General features: G+C 42.4%; 1 protein-coding gene across 4 annotated transcripts in view; it reads right to left on the bottom strand.

Annotated features, from left to right (window-relative positions):
* Nucleotides 1-16,299: 16,299 nt before the first annotated feature.
* PNLIPRP3 (pancreatic lipase related protein 3) overlaps nucleotides 16,300-27,914 on the bottom strand; it is a 35,653-nt gene continuing 24,038 nt past the window's right edge. Inside the window, exons 8-13 of one of the 4 annotated variants that reach the window (XR_006383084.1) lie at nucleotides 26,194-26,312; nucleotides 22,971-23,103; nucleotides 20,766-20,877; nucleotides 18,128-18,295; nucleotides 17,242-17,635; nucleotides 16,300-16,669 (exon numbers count right to left, since the gene is read on the bottom strand). Coding sequence is in view for 3 of the 4 variants with exons in the window: in XM_044236671.1 (XP_044092606.1) it covers nucleotides 17,572-17,635; nucleotides 18,128-18,295; nucleotides 20,766-20,877; nucleotides 22,971-23,103; nucleotides 26,194-26,312 (596 nt within the window). In the remaining variant the exon portion in view is untranslated. Of the gene's footprint in view, nucleotides 17,636-18,127; nucleotides 18,296-20,765; nucleotides 22,038-22,970; nucleotides 23,104-26,193; nucleotides 26,313-27,914 lie in introns of those variants that run through there. The other 3 variants (XM_044236671.1, XM_044236672.1, XM_044236673.1) reach the window with 3 other exon arrangements.

Genomic DNA, 27,914 nt, shown 5'->3' with positions numbered 1-27,914 from the left:
ATTGTTATAATTGAGGGATGAATTGTCACTGTCACCTGTGGAGGGCGCGGATGTCATGAAACATTGAAACATTCCCACAATGCACAGGACTCTATCTTCCTCCCACCCCCCACAGTACTCTGGCCCCCAAGATGTCAAAGGTGCCAAGTCTGAGAAACGAAAACAGACAAACAAATAGAACAGAGTAGGGAATGTAGCATAAATCTAGGTATTTATTGAAATATAATTGGATATAAAGGTGTCATTAAAGGGGCGCCTGGATGGCTCAGTGGATTAAGCCGCTGCCTTCGGCTCAGGTCATGATCCCAGAGTCCTGGGATCGAGTCCCGCATCGGGATCTCTGCTCAGCAGGGAGCCTGCTTACCCCCCACCTCTGCTTGCCTCTCTGCCTGCTTGTGATTTCTCTCTCTGTCAAATAAAATAAATGAAATCTTTTAAAAAAAAAAGGTGTCATTAAAGCAATGGAAAATGATGAATTTTAGATAGTTAGTGAATGATTTGATGAACAAAGGAAAAGCTAATTTTAACCTCATCTCTCATACCAAGTCTGAGAATGCATGAAAATTAAAAGCATGCCCACAGTATATAGAAAAGGCAAAATGCAAACCGCAACCTGAGGAAAATATCTGCACTACATATGTCAGACAAAAACATTACTACCCCTGATATACAAAGAGTTTTTACAAACCAATAAGGAAATGTCAGCCCATACAGATAAAACAGGCAAAGCACACAAACAGGATACTCAGAAGTTAAAACATATATAAAATACAATGATGAAAATTATCTATATAGTGCAAAACATATAAAATGTAATGATAAAATAGGATAATGAAAAATGCAAATTCAAATGAGGTATCATTTTGACAAGAAAAAATACGAAAGCCCTCAGACTCTGAAGGCAGAGTCTTGAGTCCCATCGCCTGGAAATGAATCCTGCCGTGCCTTTCCTTACCGTCAGCGATAAGTATTACTAGCAATATAAGCTTTCTCTTCTCCACCCTCATCGGAAAGCTACAAAGGGCACTCACCGCAGATGCAGTTACATAATGAATAGTCTAAATTTATGTTGCCCCAATGCTGGCTAAACAGCATTCTTTTATATAGACTGACCTTATTTGACTGTATAAATCTGTACAAATTCAATATTCCTGGTGCAAATCCACTAAAGGCAATATCAGGAAATTTTATTAGCTGTAATGATTTATTCAGGCCTCTCGAGTGCGATTTATTTCCCAGTAGAAAAGTAGTTTGAGTATTTCAGTATTTCATTATTCACTGATTTCCCCTTAAAGTCCATTAAAAAAGTTCAAGTTAAAAAAAAAAAATCTCCTACTGGGCTACAAACATCTCTAATGTTTCAGGCAATAGCTGTGAATGTTTCTGAGGAAATAATATTTGTACATAACCCTAGTATCTTGAAAGGAGCTATTCTATATTAGGAAAGAAAATTATTTTCCATTTGCTGCCCCTGACTTGCCTGAAATTCATGATTTGGTACAGCCCTCGAATATGACTGTCATTATTTATCATGGCTAAGGAAACTGGGATTCCCGGGCAGCCTGAGGTCAAGCAAAACCCCAGCTCCCAGTGCAGATTCGCCCTGCGCTGCCTGCCTCCCTGGAAACCATTTCTGTGGCACTGAAGCTGCCCCATAGGCCAGCCCAGAGAGGCACTCGGACACCACAGGTGGGCTGCTTGGTCTTGCAGCAAAACCTGTCCTTCTGTGGCACATCACACCTCGGGATAGCCCGACCATGTCACCCTTGCCCAGCTCAGGTCCCTGCCAGCCACAATTGCTGATGGCAGGGGGGTGGGGGGGGTGGGGGGGTGGGGAGATAGTTCCCCTCACTGAACACAGGGATCCTGCTGAGGCCTGTGGGTTGCGTGGGAAAAAATGACTCAGAACCAAAGTGTTTAGGAAAGCAAAGAAGTTACACGAAGTCATTCTTCAGAAGGAGAACAAATAAAACACCCAATAGGAATTTAATGGGAAAAAAAACCCACACAAGATTACGAAGCTCGCATCCGTTAATGGCAAGCCCATTCACAAAACTTGGGGCATCTTGAGCCAACAGCTCTGCAAACGTGAAGTAAAGTTATTCTGTGAGGAAACTAACTTACGGGAGATGCTCAGAATCTTCCACTGGTTTCTCAGCGTGCTTGGAACGATTTCCCAGGTCTTCACCATGTCTTGGAGGGCAGGTCTCTTTGCTCCCTGACATGTCCTCTCACTTTTTGCTTCCGCTCTGGCTCTGATCACACTAGATCCTTTGCTGTCCTCCAAACCCAACATGCAGGCCGCTGCCTCAGGCAAATATTTATTGAATGAATAAACAAGCCTGAGTCGAAAAGTCTCACAAACAAGGTCATACAGAAAAAAACCCAACAACTCTTCCCGTGTCTTCCCCTGTGGCCCCCAGGGAGGTGAGTGAGGATGTTGCTCCGTGCTCAGCCGAGCGGTGGAAATCTCCCAGGGCCCTGTGGACACACGTTGTTCCTGCAGAAGCATCACGTCTTACCTCCTGTAGGCCTGGCAGCACCCGGGAGCCTCCGGTGCCAGGCCCTCACAAGGTGACATTGGCAGACATTGGGCTTCTGTACAGTAACTATTCTGGGCACAGAATTTTCCCTGGATGTTCCTCCAGCCCAGCACCCTCGCCCCACCCCCACCCATGCTATTGCTCCCCGCAGACCTCTTTCAAGTTTCCTCTGACCGTTTAACTGGCTATTTAAGGAGGCTAACATCCTGGCACACTCAGGACTCCCTAGGGCTAGGGTTGGGGGGGCAGGCAGATCTCAAAGGTCAGCTGCACTTCGATGAAGCTGATCCATCCAAGCATTTGAGAATGGTGGTCACAAGACTCCGCAGATGTCACTAGGTAGCAGAAAGGATCAAAAAGGAAAGAGGTAAAGTTCCTCTGAGTCAGTGAAGGTAACTTGGTTGTTATGAGTTATGAAGAAGAAGAAGGAGGGGGAGGGGGAGGAGGGAGGCAGGAGGATGGAGGAGACGGAGAAGGGGAAGGGGAGGAGGAAGAAAAAGAGGAAAAAGAAATCTAAACTAGCTAATAATTTGTGCCCAACTATTTCTTTGGTCCCCTCCCTAAGATAGCCTTGGGATCAACCTTCATTTCCCAACCTTGGCTGCCCATTGCAATCACTTGGGGATCCTTGAAGAAAGTATTGATGTCTGGGACCCACCCCCGGTGAGGCTGGTGTAATTGGGCAGGAGGGTGGCCTGGATGTTGGGCTTTTTAAAGTTCCCCACTTGAGATTCTGGTCTGTACTTTTATATCAGCAATTAAAATAATATGTTATCATCATTTACAATGATTTTGGCATCATGTTTAATTAAACCACTTATCTCTATTAACAAATACAATTGGCAGATATCTTGGGGATCACACAGAAGTACAGGGACATATTGGGCCACTCTGCTGTCCACATCACTTGGTGTGTTTTACAGAGAGAATGCGGAATATCTGGGAATCCAGCCATTCTTACTAAGGTTGAGTAGAGGACGTTAAAGAAGTTTTTTCCTTATTCTTAAAAATGCGTCCGTTTGATGGCAGGAGTCGGGGCCCAGAGGGCAGTGGAGATTAGCAAGTGATGGGAAAGAGTAAAATCTTGGAGAGCAAGCCATTTTTCACTTGAGCAGCGGGCTCTCCTCAAAAATTCTAAAATTTTATTGTCAGCATTAAAATTTGTATTTTATCCAAGAAGTGAGAGGTTCAGGCGATTGCAGAAAATGATCGTATTGCTAAGGTACCTCCCTTGAAGCCATGAAACAGATGACATCAGGGATATTGAAGAGGCTTTTGTCTCCTTCACAGGAACGCACTTCCCCTCAGAACTTAAGCTCAGTTCACACGGCGTCCTTGGTGTGCATCCCATGGCCTCAAGACTGTCCCAGTCAAAATGCCACCCCTTTTCCCACGCCGTGTCAGGATCAGACAGCACTTGAAAGCTGAGCAGCTATTCTCTGCAAATTTGGCCAGGCCTTCCCTGGCATCCCGGTGCCACGCTTGTCAGCCTCTCTGCTGCGAACACAGCTGGTGCTGTCTGTCGTGGTCCCCGCACACCTTCTCCGGCTTATCTGACAGCTCATGAGCTGCCCGTCCAGCTGGATGGAAGTTCTTCCTCCTGCAGCGCCAGCTTTCCGCCTCACAGGACGAGAGGTCATCACACGCTTCCCTCGCACGCTTCCCTCACGCATCCTTCCAGAGTCACTGGACCCGGAGCTCGTTTTAAGTTTATTGTATTATTCTGTGCTACGGTATTTGCGCCTGTTGTCATCTCTGATTTTCCATCTCAATGAACGGCTTTTGAGCCATTGATTCTTTTTAGTGAAATTGTGTCCTAACAAACACAGAAGGAACAACAAATCATGCCAGTTAACAAGTTCGGTTGAAAAGTGGACCCACAGAGGATGTGAGGCTGAGAAGAACGTTCTCGCAGTTGCAGTGCTGGCTGAAACCCAGGGACAGGCTCTCTCCTCCTGGTGCATGCTACTATTGTTAGGAAAAAACCAAGATTTTTGTGGAAATCATAGCCAATGTTCCATTTCCTATGTGTCATATTTTGAGAACAAAATCGTTTCAACCTTATTCTTCTGAAACCTCCAAACCACTGCTAACCCCTGGATAGGTCGCCCTCTGAGAAATGTGGGACAAGCAGTTCCCCGCTAATAGGACCATGTCCAGATTTCCCCCTCTGAAGCCCTCCTGGCCAGCCTGGGAGCTGGGCACCCTCAGTTCTGTGGAAGCTCTCGAAGAAGCGAGCATTTCCTCCGCCACGAGCCCCAGGAAGTGTTCAGGATTTCTCCCGTGTCATACTCTTAGACCCTCGGGCAGGTTAGGCAGTAGATGCAAGCAAATTCTATTTTTCTGTCTACTTAAAGTGCTTGAGGGCTAACAGTCACACCTGGAGCCTGGGATGACAAATTGTTTCTGATTTGTGTGTCAACAGTAATTAACTGGGAGGGACTGCCTGTGCACTGGGGTGGGAGGGGTTTGAGGTCGATCTGATTGCAGTGGGAAAGGGGCTGGTGATCAATTAGTCATGCGGTAGTGGGCCGAGAGTGAAAAATGACAGCACCCTGGCCACGCATTTCCGTTCCTGTCTTTAACTTCATTATTTTGACAGCAGAAAACGAAACGCTTGAGGTGTTGATGGTGGAATTGAAGGTGCCCGCAATGAGTGGAAGGAGGGATTGAGGAGGTTAGCCTTCTGATGGATTCTCCAAAAATCCCAAGGCTTTACCTGCCTTCAGCCTGCTCCACGAAGGATAGCAAGTGAGGTTTTGGGGACAATCAGTGACACAAAGCAGGGGTTCTCATACTTGTCTGAACACCTGAAATACCCAGGGAAGTTTATAAAAATCAGTTACTCAACTGAGGACTCTAAGATCATATTCTCAGGGCTCTGTATTAAAAAAAAAAAAAAATCTTCTGTTGACTCAGCTGCACACAAGTTTGGGAAACAGTGATAAAAATCTGCTAGGGGAACTGAAATCTGACTTCTTGCCAGCAGGAGGCCTAGGAAGCTGTTTGTCAAACCTGCTGCTGGAGGATTTTACACAGCAATGTGAGGGGAGGTAGTGTATTTCTAGACTTTGATGTCCAGATATCTGATTGTCTCTCTTTTGGGGGTGTTGGCAGTCATTGAAAATCACTGCCTCGATCCTTTAATTCACTAAGGTTTGAAAATAATAGTATTCTAATTATATCATTCTTTTTTCGTATTTCAGCTGGGCTGTTTCTGTAAAGAGATCTTTAGTTCTTTGTTTCTATTACTTGCCTCTTTAGTAACTGTTAATTACCCCCAAGTTACAGTTCATATAGGAAAGGCAAGATAAATGACCGATGCTTCCATTTATATGTCCGTTTTCAAAGTAATGAATTTAGCATCCTCCAAGGTAAACAATGAAATTTTTGCCTTGTTTCTTAGTATCATTTTGAGCTCGTGGCTGAAACCGTATGTAAATTATTTCGGTGCAGTGACATATACCTATTGTTTACTCACGCTCTTCACATCATTCTCTTGGCAACCAGTGGGTACATCTTTAGGTCCATGGGTCCTAAATTTTTTTGACATGACTCTAGTAGCCTCTGACAGTTTCCTTGCTTTTTGGTCTGACAAGAGGTTCTAGCTTCCTGTTTTACCTAGAATCAACCATTGCTCCAAGGAGCCTTGTTTCTTTTTGGTTGAAAATGGCATCATGAGGTCACAATCTGGGTTCTAGGGGTACTCATCACAACTGAGTTGGTCATTGTTTCTTGACTTTTTTTTTTTTTAAGATTTTATTTATTTATTTGACAGAGATCACAAGTAGGCAGAGAGGCAGACAGAGAGAGAGAGGGAAGCAGGCTCCCTGCGGAGCAGAGAGCCCAATACGGGGCTCGATCCCAGCACCGTGGGATCATGACCTGAGCGGAAGGCAGAGGCTTTAACCCATTGAGCCACCCAGACGCCCCTTTTCTTGACCTTTTAAAAACTGATTTGAAAAAATCTTTTTTAAAAAGATAAAATACAAGATGAGTTCACCTTGGAACTCCCAATTTAAATTCAGAATTTTAGGACTTTACTCAATCTCTTTAATTATGTGTCTGTGTATACATATTTTTCCTCCATGCCCAAACTCTTGGTTGTTGATGACACCAAACCAAGTTTTCCTCCACTTTATTCCACCGTGCTCACATGCCTCCTTCAAAATGACAACATCACCATTACCCATAACAGGAGAACACCGAAATAGTTTTCATGTTTTTTAAAAAGATTGTTATTTTTTAAAAAAAGATTTATTTATTATTATTTTTTTATTGAGAGAAAGAAAGAGAGAGTGAGGTGAGGCGGGGCAGAGGGAGAAGGAGAGAGAGAATCTCAAGCAGACTCCCCACTGAGCAGGGAGCCTGATTTGGGGCTTGATCCCAGGACTCTGGGATCATGACTTGAGTCAAAGGCAGGTGCTTAACTGACTGAGCCACCCAGGAGCCCCTACATGATTTTCCGTTTTCGTTAGTTTTGTTTTATTTTGTTTTGTTTTAAATTCTTTATGTTCTTAGGGTTATCCCACTGGGATATGAATCAATTAACCGTTATAAAATCACCTGGAGTGGTTTTTCTTTGTGTGATTATGAAAATCAACTGAATACACACTCAAGTTCATTTATTTGATTTTGTTTTCAATATTTAGGGATTGCTTTTCTATTAGTTTATTTTGTTATGTAATCATGGAAAACACTTACATGATTCCAGAACCAAATATGCAAACTCAGTTCACTGAGAAAAGTCAAGTTTTGTTTCTGTCTTCTTCACCCGATTTCCCTTCTTGCCACTGGTAATCATTTAATTTTTTAAAAAGTCGATCCTTTTATTTTTTTAAATGCAGTCAAGTAGATATATATCTGTATCCCCCCTTTCTTATTAATAATGTTTTTAGAAACATTAACTCCTCAACTGAAATATAAGAGGCATTTCTTAAGGCAAAATATATGTTTAAAGAATAAGCTTATTTTCGGCAAATATTGCCAGTTGGTAGCAAGAGCACACAGCCGTCTGTGGGAGAGGCATCCCAAGTTGCGAGCTCACGGCTCCCACCTCCAGTTGGCACAGGCTGCTTGCGGAATGAGTTTTGCAATCATCCTTCCAGCAATGATATGTAGAAAAAAATGAGACACTATAGATTTTTACTTTTTGTCTTTTTTCTTTCTCTCTGTCTCTCTCTCTTTTTTTAGAGAAAGAGAAAGCAGAGGGGGTGGAGCATTGGAAGAGAGAGAATCTCAAGCAAACTCCACACCCAGCTGGAGCCTGATACAAGGCTTGATCTCACGACCTTGACATCACGACTGGAGCCCAAACTGAGAGTCTGATGCTTTACTGACTGAGCCACCCAGATGCCCCAGTTTTTACTTTTTGATTTACTGGCTCTTTGTTGATCAAATCAGTGAGAGAAACAACAGACCACATTCACGGCACAATCTTCCCCAAATGCCTCCACATATCTTCCGTTCAACGCCATCTACACCCACTGTTTCTCTGCTGCTTCTACTATTAAGTAAGTAAGTAATTTGCATTTTTTTTTCCTTCGTAGTCATCAAACTGGTTCATTGTCAGGGCAACTAGAAATGATGAACCCTCATTTCAGGGTTCAGTAGGCCTGTATGCTCTATTGATTAAGTTCCAAACATCTTTTTGGTTTCTGTTGCTCCTATGGTCTAAAACATGTAAGACATTCACCTTTTTGCAGTACTGCTGACTGACTTTGGAGCCAGACTTCCTGAGTCTGCTTCCTGTCTCTGCCATTTACTGGCTGTGTGATCTTTGGTCAGTTGCTTAACCTCTCTGTGCTTATATGCCTCATCTGCATAAGTACCTATCTCATAGGGTTGTTCTGAAAATTGAATCAGAAAATGTACAAAGCCCTTGGAATTATAGTTGGCAGACAATGGGTGCCCACTGGATTTTAGTTTTTATTATTATTCTGCTGATCTCTTCCTGATTTATATTGTTCCTGTAAAAGATCATGTCAACCTATTTAATCTTCTGTAAATTCCCTAAAGTGATTTATTTTACTTCTACTAATTAAGCCTAACAGTTTTCCCTCTTATAGTACAAATGATTTGATAAATTTATCCCACATAACATATAACTCAGTAATTTAATTCTTATATGACCATATTGCCAAGCCTGAATTTTAAAAATACCGAAAAACATGTGATTGATATTTTATTTTCAATATTACACTTAAAGATTCTAGACTAGATATGAGACAATTCTTTTTTTATTTGTATAGATACCACAGTTATGTCTCTAATCATGCAGGTTTATACAAATTTCAGATAAAACTGCTCTCAGGTTAATTCAGTTTAAAAGAGAAGTTTGCCTGGGCACCTAGGTGGTTCAGTGGGTCTAAGCCTCTGCCTTCGGCTCAGGTCATGATCTCAGGGTCCTGGGATCGAGGCCCGCATCGGGCTCTCTGCTCAGTGGGGAGCCTGCTTCCTCCTCCTCTCTCTCTGCCTGCTTGTGATCTCGCTCTGTCAAATAAATAAAATCTTTAAAAAAAAAAAAAGAGAAGTTTGCCTAAAATGGGCTAATTCTGGTTAGTCACATAACAACATATTTTTAGTACATTGGGTGATTAGATGAGATTTTAATAGTAATTATGATTAAAACTTTTGAGAGAATGGAATAAAGAAATGGGGTATTTCACCAGGAAACTGGAATTTGTAAAGAGGAACCAAGTAGAAACATGTAGAACAAAAATGAGATAACCAAAATTGAGTCCAGTGGTTGGGTTTACTAGCTTGTCAGAAACAACAGAAGTGAAAATTAGTATATTGGAAGAAAGAGCAGTAAGAAGTATCCAGATTAAAGCACAGAGAAAAAAACCTGGTAAATACTGAAAAGGCCATAAACCACATACAGTACACAAAGACAAAATCTAATACATGTGTGTGTGATTTTGCAGAGAAGAGGAAAGAAAGAATGAGGAAAAAGCAACATTAGAAAAGGTACTGGCTGAGAATTTTTCAAAACTGGTAAGAGACCCTACATAGCCAAAGTATCTTAAAAAAGAAGAACAGAGTTAGAGATATCATACTTCCTGATCTCAAATTATATTATAAAACATAGTCATCAAAACAGTGTGGTCCTGTCATAAAAACAAATAGACTAATGGACCAGAGGAAAGAGTCCAGAAATAAGTCCAAGTGTAAATGATCAACTAATTTTGACAAGGATGTCGAGAATATAGGATGGGGCAAGGACAGTCTTTTCAGTAAATGGTGCTGGGAAAACTGGATATCCACCTGCAAAAGAATGAAGTTGTATTCTTATGCCATAAGCAAACCAACTCAAAATAGATTAAAGACCTGAAACTGTAAAACTCCTAGAAGAAAGTATAGGCAGTAAGTTCCTTGACATCGGTCATGGTGATGAGTTTTTGGATATGACACAAAAAGCTCAGGCAAGAAAAGCAGAAATGAACGAATGGGACTACATCAAACTAAAAAGCTTTTGCACGGCAAAGGAAGCCATTAACAAAATGAAAAGGCAACCTAGAGATTGGAAGAAGATATTTGCAAATCATATTTCTAATTAGGGGTTAATAGACAAATTATATATGGAACTCATAAAACTCAATGGCAAAATCAAACCAAATCAAACCAATCTGTGTCCTCCCGAAACCCCAAATAGTCTGACTAAAAGATGGACAAACGAACCTGAATAGACATTTTCCAAAGATGGCTAACCAACAGCCAATAGGTGGATGACAGTAGTGCTCAACATCATTACTCTTCACGGAAATACAAAACAAAACCACAATGAGATACCTCACGCCTACTAGAACGGCCATTATCAAGGAGAGAAGAGATACAAAGTGTTGGTGAGGATATGGAGGAAAGAAAACCCAGGTGCACTGTTGGTGGGAATGTAAATTGGGACAGTCACTCTGGAAAACAGGATGGAAGTTCCTCAAAAATCTAAAAATAGAACTACCATATAATTGAGCAACCCCTCTTCTGGGTATGCTTGGATACCCAAAGGAAATGAAATCGGTACCTTGGAAGTCAGCATCCATTAAAGTTGAATATATGCCTACTCCATCAATCTGCAATTCCAGTCCTAGGTTTGTACTCAAAATAAATGCATACAAAATATTTGTTCAAAAATATTTATACATACAAAAATATTCATAGAAGCATTATTTGTAATAGCCTCACACCAGAAACAAGTGTCTATCAACTATAGGATGGATAAATAAATTGAATCTGTAGACATAATGTTGGACAAGCCAAGAATGAACACATACCGTACTCGTGTCCAGTTTAAACAACAAACCAAACCAGCCTATGGTAAGAGAAATTAAAATGGTGGTTACTTTGGGTGAGTCATGACTGGGAGGGATAGAAAAGAGACTTCTATGATGTCATTAGGATTCTTCTTTTTTTTAAAATATTTTACTTATTTATTTGATAGACAGAGATCAGAAGTAGTCAGAGAGACAGGCAGAAGAGAGAGGTGGAAGCAGGCTCCCTGCTGAGCAAAGAGCCCTATGCTGGGCTCCATCCCAGGAACCTGAGATCATGACCTGAGCCAAAGGCAGAGGCTTTAACCCACTGAGCCACCCAGGTGTGCTCTCCATCAGGATTCTTTTTGAAAGTGTTTATGTTGCTGTGTTGACTTTGAAAAAATACATTGAGCTGCACCTTTCTGATTTATGCCCTTTCTTGGATACATTGTTATACTTCAATAAAAAGTTCAAGTGAAAGCAAAATGTGGCCGCTCTGCGCTAGGGCTTCCTTCCTCTCTGGTGCCCAGGTTATACTGTGAACATTCAGCATCGATTTCTAGCATTTGCTCTCTTTACCAGTCTGGAATTCACCCACTGGCCCCAGTTACCCTCTTTCTAAGCCTCCCCAGCAGTGTGGGAGCCCAGCCTCTGCCCATGGAGTGAACCACCGTCGGAGAGCGCATGTGTCAGCATTGAGGAAAGAGCTCTACCAACGGGGGTTACTCAGAGGACAAGATCTACAAAGAAACGGCAGGGTTTTGCCCGATTCAATGCAAAGTATCAGCACCCCAAAGATCCACTAGTCATAGAATTTTTCCGTAGTCACATAAAAATGGAAATGCACCTAACTTTAAATCAGCTGCCGCGGAGCAACCTCTTGTCCTTTTGCTATGAGGGGTGACCTAAATTAAAATGAAGAACAGTTCTAGAAACTCATGTTGCCTGATAAAATACTGATTTATTTAACCTTCGACATTCAAGTTGCCGTACCTTTTTCTAACTTTTTATTTACTCTGTAACACTGTTTATACACTCGAGCAACGTGATATTTCAGATGAACTGGTGTATTGATACCGTATGAAATTGAAATCAATAACTGGTGAAATTCTGTTAAAAAATAAACTTGGCCGCTTTACTAAAACACTCTTGTCACTTTAAAAAAACAAAACCTACCAGTTAATTGTGTTAAATTGGTTTGTCGACAAAGCTTAAATGTTTTCCTCACACTCTGGTGGCTGCTGTTCAATCAAGGGGAAAGTTCGGTCTCTGGAGAGAAATATCTTTATTGATTACTACACCAAGAGCAATTACATCGAAACAGAGGCTAGTGGGTAAGACCTTTCGGTTCTTATATAACCTTATGACAGATGCTGAAGAACACACGCAACGTGTACCCTTTCTGCTCACATGCCCTCGACATTCTGTGAAGTCCGAGGGTCTCTATTATGCTTAGTGTTCACATGCCTTGTTCTACAGGTACGTTCCTTGTCCCACCCAAAACACGGGCTAGGGACAATTTTCAGTTCGCCGATCAAGTACAGGTCCTCCAGCTTTTCTGGCCTTACTGATTGCAAGTCAGCACTTGATGAACACAGTGAAATGTGCTCCGTGTTTTATAGAGTCCAATATACACTTTATTACTCTGAGAGCAACAATCATTTTTGTTTTGTTCTTAACAATATTCTACCTTTTCACATGCTGTTATTCTTAAATTTCAAGATTGGCTCCAAACCAGAATTTTAGCCAGAATAAGATAATAAGATCTTGAGAACTGAAAGTTTCTCTGCACATAGGTAGAGGTTTGATCCGTTAGAAATGCAGACAGTCCTGTGGTTTGTCAATCATTAAGGAGGCGCAGGATGACACAGTGTGCTCGCTCTGCCACTAGAGGGCCCCCTGACAAATATATGAAACCAAGCAAGCAAGGCTTTCCACAATAAAAAGACAAATCGAACTTCACCAAATTTTATATTTTTATTGATTGATTCACCCACATCATAAATGGATTCTGTGATCAGGCTGAGACCTGAGATCCTCAAATTCATATTTCCATGCTCTATTCTCCATGTTAAATTTTAAAATATTGCAGAAGTTCAAAAAAGAATAACATTGTGTTTCTGAGATTTCAGAAATCATCGTCTTGCGCTACTGGTATGAAATAGTGTGCCCCATGTTCCACGTGTCTTCTGCATTTTGCCTTTTCCATGCTGTGTGTTTTGGACTCCTTGGGCCTGTCTCTTCTCTGTGATAACCAGTTTCTGGTCCCGAAAATCCACCGGCCTTTGTCAGTGTCAGTAAAAGAAACACCTGTCAATAAGACAGATAATGTTGCATTTTCCCTTCAGCTTTAAAGAGAAAGCAAATGGCACTGTGCACAGTAAAAACATTGTAAGCGAAACACCTGGGAAAGTAACCCTCTTTGAAAAAGGTCTCATTCTAGCTGGTTGACTTAAATACGTTTTGTTGTGTGAACAAAATTGAAATTCCTTTCTTTTCTCCAGAAGCAATAAATACACATGTCTTTGCAATTTTAGGCCAGAAGGGAGTCACTAAACTTCCCTTTTCTTACCCTTGCATGTGGAATAATGATTTGGAGGGAGCTTCTACTTAAACAAAGAGCCTGAAAGTCTTACCTTAATGAACGGCGTGCAAAGCGTAGCCTACTGCTGTTTGTGCGATGAGTGTTCAAGTGGTAATCTCTTTTGCCACATACTCACATATTTCTAATCTTAAATTCTTTGAAGTGTGAGGTTTCCTGTGGTTGTTGAGAAACGATGGGCTGAAGCTTGGTTATTTCATCTGTTTTCATGACCAACGGGCATCGTTCTGCCATTGATTCAGGGCCATTGGAGTGTGTCACAGATGAGCCTGAGGTGAGCGTGTTGGTCACGCTCTGGCTGGTGTCATCTTATATCCACTGGGCTTGGCCTCTGCTCCCTCTGTCTGGGACCCTCCAGGAAATGACTGCTCCTCTGGCCATAGCACACAGGCAACAGATCCGAATTCCAAAATGGAATCACTTGTAAGAATGTATGTGGTGACCACAGATTTCAAAGATTTTCTTTTTTTTAATTTGACAGACAGAGATCACAAGTAGTCAGAGCAGCAGGCAGAGAGAGAGAGGCGAAAGCAGGCTCCCCACTGAGCAGAGAGCCCGATGCGGGGCTCGATCCCAGGACTCCAAGATCATGACCCGAGCCGAAGGCAGAGGCTTTAACCCACTGAGCTACCCAGGCGCCCCAACCACAGATTTCAGAAATGAAAGCTGCCTGATTTCTGTCTGCTAGTATCACTTTCACACGAGATCAATGAGCAGAGAGTGAAGGCGAGAAGAGTAGTATTTTCTTTGCTTCTCTCTCTCCGCCTGCTTCAATCACAGCGCTTGCCCTGATAGATGCCCTGCATCCTTTTCCTGCTCGGTGCTGTGCAGAGTGTGGGAGCAAGGTAGCTCGTGTTCTGCATGTGAAACCTCATTACTCCACACAGTGCCCAGCACAGGCCGAAAACAGGAGGATAACTCAGTGAATGTATGTTCAGTGAATGAATGAAAGAACGTCCTATGAAAAGAAAGAAAAAAATATGTGATTGAGTCAAGACTAAATGTTTGCAAAATGCAAATATAGAAAATAGGCTGCCCAAGGAAGAAAACATTCTTCTCCAATCTTTGGCTCAGTCAACCCAGGTATGTAGCCTCTCATACTGGCATGAAATCTAGTAGAAACTCCACTCTCCTAAGACTTAAATCATTCACAGAAGAACTTTTAGAGCCGCACATGTAAAATAAAGAAGCCCATCTGGTGTTATAAGTACGTATTTGGAGGGGGAAGAAAAGCATAACACAAACAAAGCACGCCTATCATTTTTATTACGTGATCCACAGAAAGTAAAGATTTACAAAATCTTTTTAGTCAGAAAGTGTATGAAAAAAGATTGATTTTTCCCAAGTGGAGAAGAAAAGGCCCCAGGAGAAACATGAGATTTTTATGTTTATTAAACACGAGCTGAGGTTTTAAGAGGCTGGGAAACAATAACTTGGCATATGTTTCTGTTCCTGAGGCCCTGGGCTTACTCTGGACAGTTGCAGAGTCAACAAAACCCGGGAGATCTAGGAAGCGGGGTAATTCCTATTATCCACTCCGATCTGACAGGAGCCTGGGGACAGTCACACGGCTCAGCCGGGGATCTGAGTCTTCCTCAGCTTTTCAGGACCCTTTATTGTCTACCCTCTCTAGCTCCAGACAGAACGCAGAGTTCAATGGCTTTTCCATAATGGATATTCACACGCCATTGGCTCTCTTGTCCGCTCTCCCCAGAGAGAGACAAATTTCCAGGACGAGTGAGCGGTTGTACCTCATAACTCGTGTTCAGGAAGGAGCAGAGGGGTTGTCACATGAAAAGAGACCGAGGGACGAGTCAGTCAGAGGCCCTGTAGGGATATTGCTTGGCTCCCACTTTAAAAAAAACCTCACTGCCAAAAGACATTGTTCAGGCGATCTTGGAATTTCAAAACTACCTCAATATAAGAGAATATTGAGGAATTATTGTTAATTTTTTTTTTTAGTTAATCTTAAGTTCATTTAAACATGATTATTGTTGAAGGCGCCTGGGGTCGCTCAGTCAGTGAAGTGTCTGTTGATCTCAGCTCAGGCCTTGATCTCAGGGTCGTGAGTTCAGGCCCTGAGTTGGGCTCCATGCTGGGCATGGAACCTATTTAAGAAAATGATTATTGTTCATCTTTGTACAGTGGATACTGTGCGTATGTTCAACAATTTGAAATATAACTGGGAAGGAGTATGGTAAAACCAAACAGGTTTGGAGGAGAGCGTTTGGGGTGACAGGATGACAAGGTATGGGTGAATCAGTGGCAATGAGGGGTGGAGGAAGTCAACAGCCCCCTGGGTTGGAAGTCACTCGTCAGCACTAATGGCGGTCCAGGCAAGGAGAAGGACTTGCCCCAACATCTGCCGGTTCAAGATACCAAGTGACCATAATGCAGGGCAGGGAGAGAGAAGGGGCATCATTTTTCAGGGCTTTCCCAGGGAACAAACACACAGAAAACAACGTCGTCGTTCTATACTTTTGGAATCCCTCTGTTTAGATAGGCCATGCACACTTTTTCATCCTCACAACATTCTTACAATGCGGGGGAAAAAAAAAAAAAAAAGGACAGTAAGACCTATGGAACAAAGAGTTTGTGTTTTATTAAAATAGGTTGCCAGAAGTTAATTGACTCCCATTTGTCTCTCCGAGCTTAGAAAGAGCCAGCCAAGAGGCCTCTCGGGCGAGGAGGCAGGCCAGGACTCACAGAGCCCGGTGCTGCTGGTGGAGCTTCCTGCTGGTGGCCAAGCCCTTCTCAAAAAAGAAACAGAGAAAGGCTGGGCAGAGAACAGTGCAGGGTCAGGACAGCTGCTGGCACAGGAAGGTGTCCTGCCCCCAGAGAGACGGGGCCCTCTCCACTGCCAGGCTGCCGAGGGAGATGGCCTGCCACACTGTTAGTAGGACTCAGAGACTCGGACCCTCCCGCTGGGCTGCTCGTGGCCACCTTGCTCCCGGGCTGGCCTAGGCCTTGGGTTGACACACCCACCAGAGAGTAGACAAGTAGCCGGATCATGACAAGCGTGTCTGCATCTCCTTTCCTCCCTCACGGACTCTTGTGCTCCAATCAGTTCTCCAACTCCCACTTGCACGATGGGAAAGAGGCACCCCACGTGGTTCTCTGATTTCTGCCCCAACACAAGTTGAAGTACATCCAGGGGCCTCTTCTTGAGGTCCACTTGGCAGCGAGGCACCAAGGAGAGTCAAGAAAGCTCCTGCTGAGGCTCTTACAGCATTTCCTTTCAACAACATTTATAGTACAGTGCTGTGGGCTAAACACTAAGCCCATTAGAAAACAGAGCAGATAAAAACAGTTATATTTGATTTGCACTGGATACAGACATTGAATTACAAAAAACTGAAGCAAAGCTTTAAAAAAATGGCCACACTTAAATATTACAGGATTATTATTACAAACACAAAGGGACAGTCGGGGGCATTACAAAAGAAACGCTACTGCCGTTAGGCCAAATGCAAACTTGCAATGGGGCTTTGAAGGCCCAGAGAGGAGGAGTCATTCTCTCCCAGTAGGAGGCCTCCAGAGAAGGGGCTGATGATTCTCAGGGACTACTGCAAAGTGTTGGACATATCACAGATCAGCCCCCAAATTTCTTTTACTTCACACACACCTGAAGACAAGGAACACCTTGGAAATACTAATGTACTCTCATCGGTTTTCATTATTAATACATAGACACATCAACCCACAGGGTTATCTATCATCTACATACCATGAACCATAGCCATACTTTGTCTTAGCAAGATTAGCAACATAATAAATATTCTTTAAATCATTCTAGAATAATGCTTCTTCTACCTGGAAATACTCAAAATGTACCTCAAGTACTTACCAGACAGTGTCTCACTTTTGCCCAGTGAATTTATACCGTGACACTTTGGCATCAAGTTATCTCATTCAGGGAAATTCCAGCACAGCTTTATTTTGGCACTGATACCCGGGTTCCTGAATCTGACCAGACTATACTCTGTCCTAGGACTCAGTCTGTTTTCAAGGCGCTTACAAAGCTTGTCAAGGAGAAAAACATTCTATGTAGAAAACAGCAACAACTGTACTTTTCTACCTCATTCATGATGGTCTACTTTGGTTCAGATACCAACCAGAAGAAGATTCTTTCTTTCATCACTTCCATTAAATAAATGCATCAAGACTGTATCTGAATTTAGCATGGTTTCAGGATCTGGGCAATATTGGGTCCCATGATATCCTGGCTACAGAAGGTAGATCTGAAAAATTTTCAAGGAAAAAAAAAAGGATATTAAAATGACTTTATGGGGTAAAAAAAAAAAGACACATGGTAGAGCTAATTGAATGAGTAATTATTATTTTGTAAACACTTGCAAATATAATGTTTATTTCTTAAATAAGTTTCCTTTTCTTTAATTACAAAATGTTAAGATGTACAAATTTTTACACAAGTTGCAAATTTCAAATTCTATGGAGGTTTTAAATACCATTACAAATGTAAACTTTGGGGCACCTGGGTGGCTCAGTGGGGTAAAGCCTCTGCCCTTGGCTCAGGTCATGATCCCAGGGTCCTGGGATCAGGCCCCGCATGGGGCTCTCTGCTCAGCAGGGAGCCTGCTTCCTCCTCTCTCTCTCTCTGCCTGCCTCTCTGCCTACTTGTGATCTCTCTCTCTGTCAAATAAATAAATAAATAATCTTTAAAAAAAAATTTAAACTTTGTCTGAAAATTCAAGGGAAAAGGTAATACTTACTCATATCCATATTTTCCAGATATATCTTTCACTATCTCTGCTCCCAACTTATTCTGAGAACGCCCAAACAAATGTTCCTTCCAAATGAACTCAATATTTGTAACATTTCCAACATTAACATCTGCATCAATTAATTTTGTGTAAGTCATGCCTGGCTTCAGTGTTCCGCTGTAAACAGAAAGATAAGACTCATAAGCTCGCCCCGGGTACTCTCGATGTTCAAGTGGAGCCGCATCTGCGTGTATGATGAAAGAGCAAGTCGTGGCTGCTGGCCTCTGCTCACAGAGATTTATTCTTTTCGCTCACGTCGATCGGCGTTGGAATACCAGCGTTCTGAAGCTTGAAAGGAAGGGCGAGGGAAATGGGAAGCTTGACTAGTCAATGTTGGGGAATGCCTAGAGAGGCATTATCTTGATGGGATCTCCACAATGAAATGTCTGGTGTTGGCTTTAGAGTCTCAGAAACCAGATTTTATGGACACCAGGAAATGATCACGCGGTCAACGAGGAGCTGAATTCACAGAAAATGGATCTCCCTGTTCCCAATGGGGAAATGCTTTCTTTTTATTAATCAAAATGGCCTCCAACTCTCTCCCTGGTACCTTCTTTATCTGGATGAAAAGAATCACGTGACCAAGCTAGTCATCCAAAGGTGTTTTCGTGAGCATGGCAACAGAGCAGAGGGAAGTGGATTCTCTTGAGGCATAAGGCACGTCTTACCCTAGCCAAAATTAGACCAGATGTGATTTCCCTATTCCCACTGTTTCGTTCTTTCATTGTTAATGCATTGTCTCCTCTCCCTGGAAGATAAGCCCCACAAGGACAGGGCCTGTGGCTGTATTCTCAGCAATCAGAACAATTCCTGGCACACAGTGGGCATTTAAATGTTTGTTAAGTGAATGAGTGACCGTTGCTATTCCTAGGGTCTGTCTTACTCTATTTTATATAGAATTAATTGCTTTAATTATCAGAAGGCAACTTTCATTCCAGCTTCTTAGGGATAATATCCTGTTGCTCTTTGAACTGACTTCGCTCAGTGGACCTACTGTGAGGACCTTCATAGCAGCGCCATTAGAAGCCCAATGACTAACGTAGAAGCCACAGGGTTTACAATAATTTAAGAATTATTCTTAAAAGAAGATTGGGTGAATATGCAACCAGATGGCAAACTCCTTCTTTAGATATTTGCAAAAGAAATGCAGAGAGGTCAAAATAGTCTTACAATTTTTAAAAAATATTTTATTTATTTGAGAGAGAAAGAGTGCTCACAGGCACTAGGGGCAGAGGGAAAGAATCTCAAGCAGACTCCCGCTGAGCACAGAACCCCATGTGGGGCTCCGTCTCGTGACCCTGAGATCATGACCTGAGCCAAAACCAAGAGTCAGATGCTCAACGGATGGAGCCACCCAGGTGCCCCAAAATATTCTTGCAAATTTTGGGGTGGTTGGGAACTGCCCCTGTCCCAGGTCAGAGGCCTTTGTGCAGGGCCCAAACTACCCAGCCTTGCTGTGGGCTTGTGGGCCTCAGAGCCGCAGGCACACAATCGATCATACTGAACGGCTTCCAGAGAACTAGCTTCATGGAGACATGAAGAACACGGAAAATGAGATAGGATAGGGAAGGGTATCTGAAACAGAGGAACAGCATGAGTGAAGTCAGAAGAAGAGGAAAAGGTGGATCTAGTCAACGCGAAGTACTGCAATCAGGGTAACCTGATTGAGTTGAAGACCAACGAACCAGACGCCAGACAGTGGGAGACAGGGGTGGAAAGGTGGGCTGGAGCCTGTGCATTCACCAGGGGCCAGAGGGTCCCCGACTGAACACGTAGTTGCAGGCAGGGCTGCTGAGGCAAGAGGGTGCGCACAAAGGACCAGAATGATTAATCTATCACATCCTTTGACAGATAAAATAACCACACAAACCTCTTGTTTTTCATGCCTCTCTGCCCATTCTTTGAAGATGATGGAAAGTAAAGAGGCAAAAATCTAATCCATTCATTAGTTTGCAAAAAGGTAGCATCTAATTAGTGTGCATAACCTTAATTCTGAAACAGATTGCAGAATTAAACAACGTTAAGTGAAATCTCTAATACAAAAATGCTAAGGCTGACCAAAGAAAAGATGAAAGGAAACTCAAGATAAAAGGGGACTTTAGCCAAAGGTAAAGGCTCAGGGAATGTCTTTGCTGAATTATTCCCACCTTTGACTATTTCAACACTTGTCCTGTATCTGTGGGTGCTACTCAGCTTATTAGGAATCTGGCCATTTATACAAATGTCTTATTCCATAAGTGATTTGAATCTATACAATCAAAACACATGCTCCAATTTGCATAATGTTAATGGACTGGATAATAACTCCTGTTTGTTGTCCAGTTACTCTATTATCTAGATGTATAATTTTATGCTATTGTTTTCCAACCTCTTCCGTTTGTAGGTAGAACTGCAGAGAATAGAGTGCCTATGATTTCTATTTTTATATCTGGAAAGCGGGAAGTGAAAAGAAAAGTCAAATGTGTCAGGGCAGCCCACGGTAGTCCCATTCCACTGTCGGAAAAGAGTGAGCTGCTGACTGAGCCAGTCTGAGCAAGTGCCCAGCACTGTGCCACCTGCGGCTTCCTTGTCCTTGGCCCTCGCTTACCTGGCCAACGCAAACTCCTCCGTGTTCCCCGTTGTTCCACCTACACGGAGAAACAGGGTCCCTTGAGTGACGTTGTTTCCATCAAGTTTGACAGACAATTTGTGCCTCCAACCTGGAAATTTAAAAAAAAAAAAAGAGTGAAAATAAAGAGGTGAAAACACACGAAAAGCGTGACCTTCGGGCACTCGGATGTCAACGTAACTCTTAGCCTTGAACGTGGCTGTTCTTGCTCACAAAAAAGCACAACTTTATATAGCTTGAGTGACTTTGGTGAAAAGCTACATTTAAAAATACATATACATGTGCGTGTTTTCATTTTAGGAAAGTAAATAGTATCATGATATTCTTTAAAGAAAATCCTTTAATCTTCCGGACATTTTTATGCTTTTGAAAAATGGAAGCATGAGCTTTCTTTGGTCTGCTACACTTGTATTCTTTAGCATGTGCACTCTGCAGAGCTGGGTTTTGATTTGCCACAGTTTGACAACTCATCCAGAATAAATCTAGAGAACCTAGCGAGCGAGAGGGTCTTGGGAGGTGACGTGAGTTGTCTCTTCCCATCCCACCAGGCTCTGTACTCGGAATGTTCAGTTAGCCCAGGTCGGGGGCAGCACAAAGCCTGCCCACAGGACGAATCCCTTGAAAGTGGCCAAGGATCACTTTTACAAAACCTGGAAAGAAACACATCGTTCACTGTGAATTCTGAAATTGTATGTTTAAGAACACATAGGGGGAAAATGCAATTCTTCCTAAAATTGTTTGAAAAAGGTCTCAAAGGAGAAACGCCTCCAGAGAGAATTTTCAATTCCTGAGTTAATTGTTGCCAGATTTCTTCCCTCCTCAGCCCACCCCTGCCACCTCCGCATGGAAACCCCCTCCCCAGGCTCCCAGGGACGGCATCGGCACTTTAACCCATGAGCCCTGGGGACCGTCTCATCCGACCTTTTAGCATGTTTTGTGCTGTGGATCCATCCTCCCTTCCTCACTGTCCATCTTTCCCTGGCTCCTTTTACTGCTCTCCACATCAGTTTACCTTCCCTCTCTGAAAGAGCCTGAAAGCTTTCTCGTCTCTTTCGCAGGCTCTCTTTCTCTGCTCTCTTTCTTCTCATATGACACACTTTTCTTGGGTAATTCCATCGCCCGCCGTCACAGCTCGGATGGCTGTCTACACACAGGGGTACCTCTCAAGTCTCTGTAGATCACATCAGTCGCCCGTATCTCTGGCTGCCTTGTGGGCACATCCTCCCCCGCCATCCAAAGACATCACAAAACCTGGTGAGTTAGAAACTGGGCCCATTAACTCCTGTAAGCCACTTTTTCTTCATGTGCCATCAAGCTCAGCGAATAGAACATCCAGCGAGCCAGAATCATCCTTGACCTCTCGACTCTCTGTATCCCTCACATCCTCTCACAGGTTCCTTTGGTTTCTATCTCCCGTCTCCATACTCTCTCCCCATCTCCCACCTTTCTGTCCAGCTTTGCTGAGATATAAACATTGCGGATCTGTACACCGCGACCGCGATCCACACTTAATGATATATTGTGAAATGAATTGCTCACGAAGTTAGTTTCCATCCATCACCTTCCATGGTGGTGAGGCAACACGTGTCCTAACAGGTCATTCCGCCTCCGTCTTGTCTCCCTCTAATCCATGCAGCAACTAGAATGACTTTTTAAGAAACCAGTCTGATAATCTTAACACCCTTTGGTGGCCTTCCAGGAGCTATAGATAAAGTCCAAACTCCCTATATGGCACATGTTTCATTATTTGACTTAATTTACGTCTCCTGCCTCATCTTGTATTACTCTCCTCGGCGTCTCCATGGCCCCAGCAGGGGGTTCTTCTTTCTCTCACTCTCTTTCACCTCCAAACATTGACCCAGGCTGTTCCTTCTGCTTGGATGTTCCCACTTCCTTCTCCCTCTGACTCCTCTCTCGGGAATCCGCTTGGAAATCACCTTCCCTCAGAAAGCTCTGTTGATTTGGTTATGGGCGTCCCTCCTTTGCACGTCTCTTATTAGAATGTTTATTATCCAGGATTAAAACTCCCCACTAGTCTGTCCTCACTGTTTCGCTGCCTCATGCAGCCTCAGCTTCTGGCCCGGTGCCCAGTGATTTAGTAGACACTCAGTAAAAACTGTTGAATTTTTAACGATAAGTACCTTAAAGCATTACAATAAAAAAAAACTGAGCTAGGATACTTACGGGCAAATGGGGAAAGAGACCCAGTGTTTAAAAAATAATATGATCTATTAGGCTGCATATTTTTGAGGTGAAATCTATCAGCAAAATGACCCATTGTTGGGCAACCTTCTTTGGGACAATGGAAGCAATCTCCCTGGGGACAGAAAAGAAGAGGTAGGTTAGAAATGTAATTAGAAATGTTGGCCTTCAATAAACTCTATATACATTATTAAACTATAATAAATCTTTGAAATTTAAATAAAGTGTATGCATTTAAAAATGACTATGTTGCTAGGGGCGCCTGGGTGGCTCAGTGGGTTAAGCCGCTGCCTTCGGCTCAGGTCATGATCCCAGGGTCCTGGGATCGAGTCCCACATCTGGCTCTCTGCTCAGCAGGGAGCCTGCTTCCCTCTCTCTCTCTCTGCCTGCCTCTCCATCTGCTTGTGATTTCTCTCTGTCAAATAAATAAATAAAATCTTAAAAAAAAAAATGACTACGTTGCCCAAAAGGCTACCCTGTCTTCCAAAAACAAAACAAAATAAAACAAAAACAACTCGGGGGGGGGGATGGCCTATTAGAAAAATAAGTAAATGCTATGAATAGATAACCCCCAGAAGAGGATAACTATGTAAAAAGCTGCTCAATCTTGCTGGTTGTCAGCGATGCACTAATGAAAACAACAATTTCCTACTCAGCAGAACTGCAGAAATTAAAACAATGTGCAACACCAAGTAGTGGTGAAGACATGTGTGGAATTCTCGCTTGGTCCTGATGAGAATGTAAATGGACAGACGTTGCAGACAGCAATTTGGACATATCTAATAGAGACAGAAATGTGGGGTGCCTGGGTGGCTCTGTTGGTTAAGCGTCTGCCTCCTGATTTCAGCTCAGGTCATGATCTGGGCGGGGGGAATCAAGCCCCTTGTGGGGCTCTGCTTGTCCTTCTCCCTCTGCTCCTTCCCCTGCTTGCTCTCTCTCTCTCAAATAGATAAATAAAATCTTTTAAACAAGACAGAATGTACATATGCTTTGACAATTTCACTTGTATTACACATCATAAGGAAGCTTCCACACAAGCACACTAACAGACATACGGAAGTGTTTACTGCAGAACTGCTTTTAATAGCGAACCCTGGAAGCAACCAACATGCCTGCTGGTAGGGGAGTGAAGAAATAAATTGTGACTGATTCCTAGAAAATAAATACATCAGATCTCTCTATATCAATGTAGATCTCAATTCTAAAATTTAACAACAACAAAAAAGCAAATCCAGAAAGATACAGTGTGATGCTATTAATCTCATACATATGGGATTCACCTCAAACCCTGCTTCAGGGGAGGGCGTGAAGAGAATGAAAGGGAATGAAATTTTGTCCGTGCATTTTAAGATCTAAAGCAAAACTAACAAAATGGGGGTGCCTGGGTGGCTCAGTGGGTTAAGCAACTGCCTTCAGCACAGGTCATGATCCTGGAGTCCCGGGATAGAGTCCTGCATCAGGCTCCCTGCTTGGCAACGAGTCTGCTTTTCCCTCTGACCTTCCCACTTTCCTCATCTCTCTCTCTTTCTCTCATTCTCTCTCTCAAATAAATAAATAAATCTTAAAAACAACAACAACAACAACAAAATGTTAACTTAAAAAAAATCTGGGTAGCAGTGTTTTAATATTTGTTATTTGGGGTCTTGAACTTACTGATATATAAACCATGGACATTTAGGCTAGGATTATAGTAAATATCCCATGTAAAACTCTATTTTTAATAAAGAAAACTTATCACAATAATAAAAGGGCTCATATTTATTAGGTGCTTACCATGTCCCAGGCACTTTTTAAGCATGTTGTATGTGTTTAAATAATTAGTACTCATAAGCCTCTTTATTATTACAGTGTTTTCAGCCTCCCTATCAAACAGATGCGGAAACCAAAGTGCAGAGAATTTGTCCAATGATGCGTGTCTAGTAAGTGAGGGAGCAAGGGTGTGAACCCAATAGCCCAGTACTTGAACTCCTCCTTCATTTTATTTTTATTTCATTTCATTTCATTTTATTCTATTTCATTCTGTTCTGTTCTATTTGTTTCATTTTACTTCCTTTTTACAACTGTTTGGGTAGAAGCACAATAAAACATGTCAAGGAAATTGACTCCGTGTTTCTAGTTTATAGCCATAATTAGCATCCATGTGGCTCAGGAATCTAAGTTTCTCCCATCTTGCAAATTGTAGTCCATTCTATCTGACCATCCTGTGACTCTGCCTTCAGTATAGTAAGTGCCAAGATCCCTTTAGCTACTCAGAGCAACATCTGGGGCCAGAAGAAAGAGGAGGCAGAGCAGAAGAAGGTTACTGAGGAAATGCCAGGTTTGGCTGGCAAGCTTCCTGAGCAGTTCACCAGGGCGTACCATGGGTAAGAGCATTTGGCTCCGGAGATGAGGAAGGTGGCTTCAGGGTATCCAGTCACCTTGCTCTGGTTAAAAAGACAGAAATGGTTTATTCCTATCCCAACAGCACTTAGTCTCAAAGTGCTATTACTTACAATAAACTCCAGCTGGAAACCCCACATTTTCTACCCTGATCAAACAGGGAATTAGGTCTCTGAAGCATAAGAAGGAAAATCTTTCCACTTCCCACTACAAAATAGATTTTCTTTCTCCTTTTCATAGTGATAACCAAATGAAAAATACATTTAGTTCAGATCTGGCACCGTGCGCTTTATGACTCAAGCAAAATCAGATTTGGTATTTTGTCCCTTATTGATCTGTGTGGAGCTCCTGTGAGATATCTGTGCCTTAGTTCGGCTCTGTATAAATAATTAAATTTTAATAAAATAATTTTCACGTTCCAAGTAAATAGTAATATGTTTGGTTGTAGCTATTGATTGGTTCAGCCTTCTCGGGGCATCTTTGAAGATGACATTTAAAATATATACACAGAAAAATGTTTGCCCTGGACTTAAGCCCGTTACACAGTAGCATCTAATTACTGCATAACAAATGGCCCCAAACGCAAAATTGGATATAATCTTCAAAAGAGCTGAAACAACCAGAATACAAATAGTTGGTTTAGTTATTTAAGCCCTTCAGCAATCCTGCTACCGTTCAGTACTCTGCACAGAGAAAGAAATCTATTACTTCCCCAAATGGCAGAGGCATCGTTTGCCACATACTCAAAGCACTAATTTTTCGTTGGCTGATCATGGTTCAAAAAATGACTTGCTAATTAAACTCCACTGCAAAATACTTAACTTACCGCTTTAAAAGAGTTGTAGGATCTACAAGGATAAGCAATAAATGCATCAGGATTGAGAACGCTCTCGATGTAGAAGCGATGACTGCGGGCATGGTTGCATTCAAAGAAGGAAGCCACTTCTGCGAAGACAATTTCCAATTAATGGATAGCAATAAGTGGATTAACTGATAACTAATAGTACGAACCATTTCTTAGAAAAGTAACTTTAAAAAACATATGCTTGATGTGGGAGGTCCAGACAGCCAGACCTTGTGTGTAGGCTGGATACAGCACAAGCTTTATCTCAATAGCACATACCATGTTCTTTGTATCAAAGAATTCTTTGTGTGACCCTCAAGGGACATTCAAGCAGGGTAAATAAGCAAATGCAAATGCAAATGACTCTGTGTTCTGTTATCTTCAATACTTTCTGAATCTTGCACTTAGAGCTTTAAAGCACCTAGAGCTTTCAGTAAACTTGTGCATATACAGCATCCCCACGTTAGATCAGTTCCTTCTCTGCCTGCCTGTTTGCAGGAAGGCTCAACTCCCTCTTACTCAATCACAAAACAGCCAGCAATGTGAACCAGTGCACACCTTCAACTGAACATCGAGATATGATAAATGAGAGAGGTATTCTAATGAATGCTAAAGACAACTTAGTTTTGTCATTGTCAGGCATGACTTTATGGCCACTAATATTTATTATTATTGCAATAATAAGTAAGATAGATCTAAATACATTTGTGCATTCTGAAGTTAGCATTTTAGTCCTTTATGCTATCTTACAGCAACATCTCTAGCATCTGCCGTGGATTATTCTTCCAATGACCTGCACAACTTGGTTGATCTTTGAGAAACTAGATTTAGTTATAGTATATGTGGTAGATCGTTATACTTCAATCGTGGCCTCCAGTGAGTCACTATTTTCTAGGTCCTCACCTCTTTGGAACAACCGATTACCATTCTTCCCTTCAAGAGCAAGGAGCTTATCTTTTTTTCCCCCACTCTCCCCACCCCACCCTGGATTGTAAGCTAGTCCTCTGACTTGCTTTGACCAGCAAAACGTGGAGGAATTCACCCCGTACAAATTCAGGTCCTCAGTCTTAAAAAAGTTCTAGTACCTATTCTTGCTTTCTTAGAACCTAGCTTTTCTGTTAAGAAATCCTGGTTAACTGGCTGGGAAGAAAGGCCCTTAAGAGGAACAGACCAGGGGCACCTGGGTGGCTCAGTGGGTTAAGCCTCTGCCTTCAGCTCAGGTCATGATCTCAGGGTCCTGAGATCAAGTCCCACATCAGGCTCTCTGCTCTGCAGGGAGCCTGCTTCCTCCTCTTTCTCTCTCTGCTTGCCTCTCTGCCCACTTGTGATCTCTGTCAAATAAATAAAATCTTAAAAAAAAAAAAAAAGGAGGAACAGACCACTTACAGAGAAGAACCAGTACCAAGACCCCAGACATGGAAGACCATGTTGAACCTTCCCACCTAGCTTAACCCAGTGCAGTCCCCAACCAGATGCAATCACATGACTCATCGCAAATCAACGTCCCTGCCTAACTCTGACTGGATCATGACCCTCAGAAAAATGGGCAACAAAACCATTGTTCTTTTAAGCCATTCTGGTTTGTCATGCAATAGTTAGCTGAGATAGGGTAACTTCAGAAGCAGAGATCAATAATGGGCATCATCTTTTTTTTTTTTTTTTTAAACAAGGTTGTCTCTTATATCAGGTCTTTTATATTCAGA

Source organism: Neovison vison, chromosome 2 (genome assembly GCF_020171115.1).
Source record: "Neovison vison isolate M4711 chromosome 2, ASM_NN_V1, whole genome shotgun sequence".
NCBI lineage: Eukaryota > Metazoa > Chordata > Mammalia > Carnivora > Mustelidae > Neogale > Neogale vison.
The sequence above is the reverse complement of the archived record's forward strand: the minus strand, read 5'-3'. Positions and strand labels throughout refer to the sequence as shown.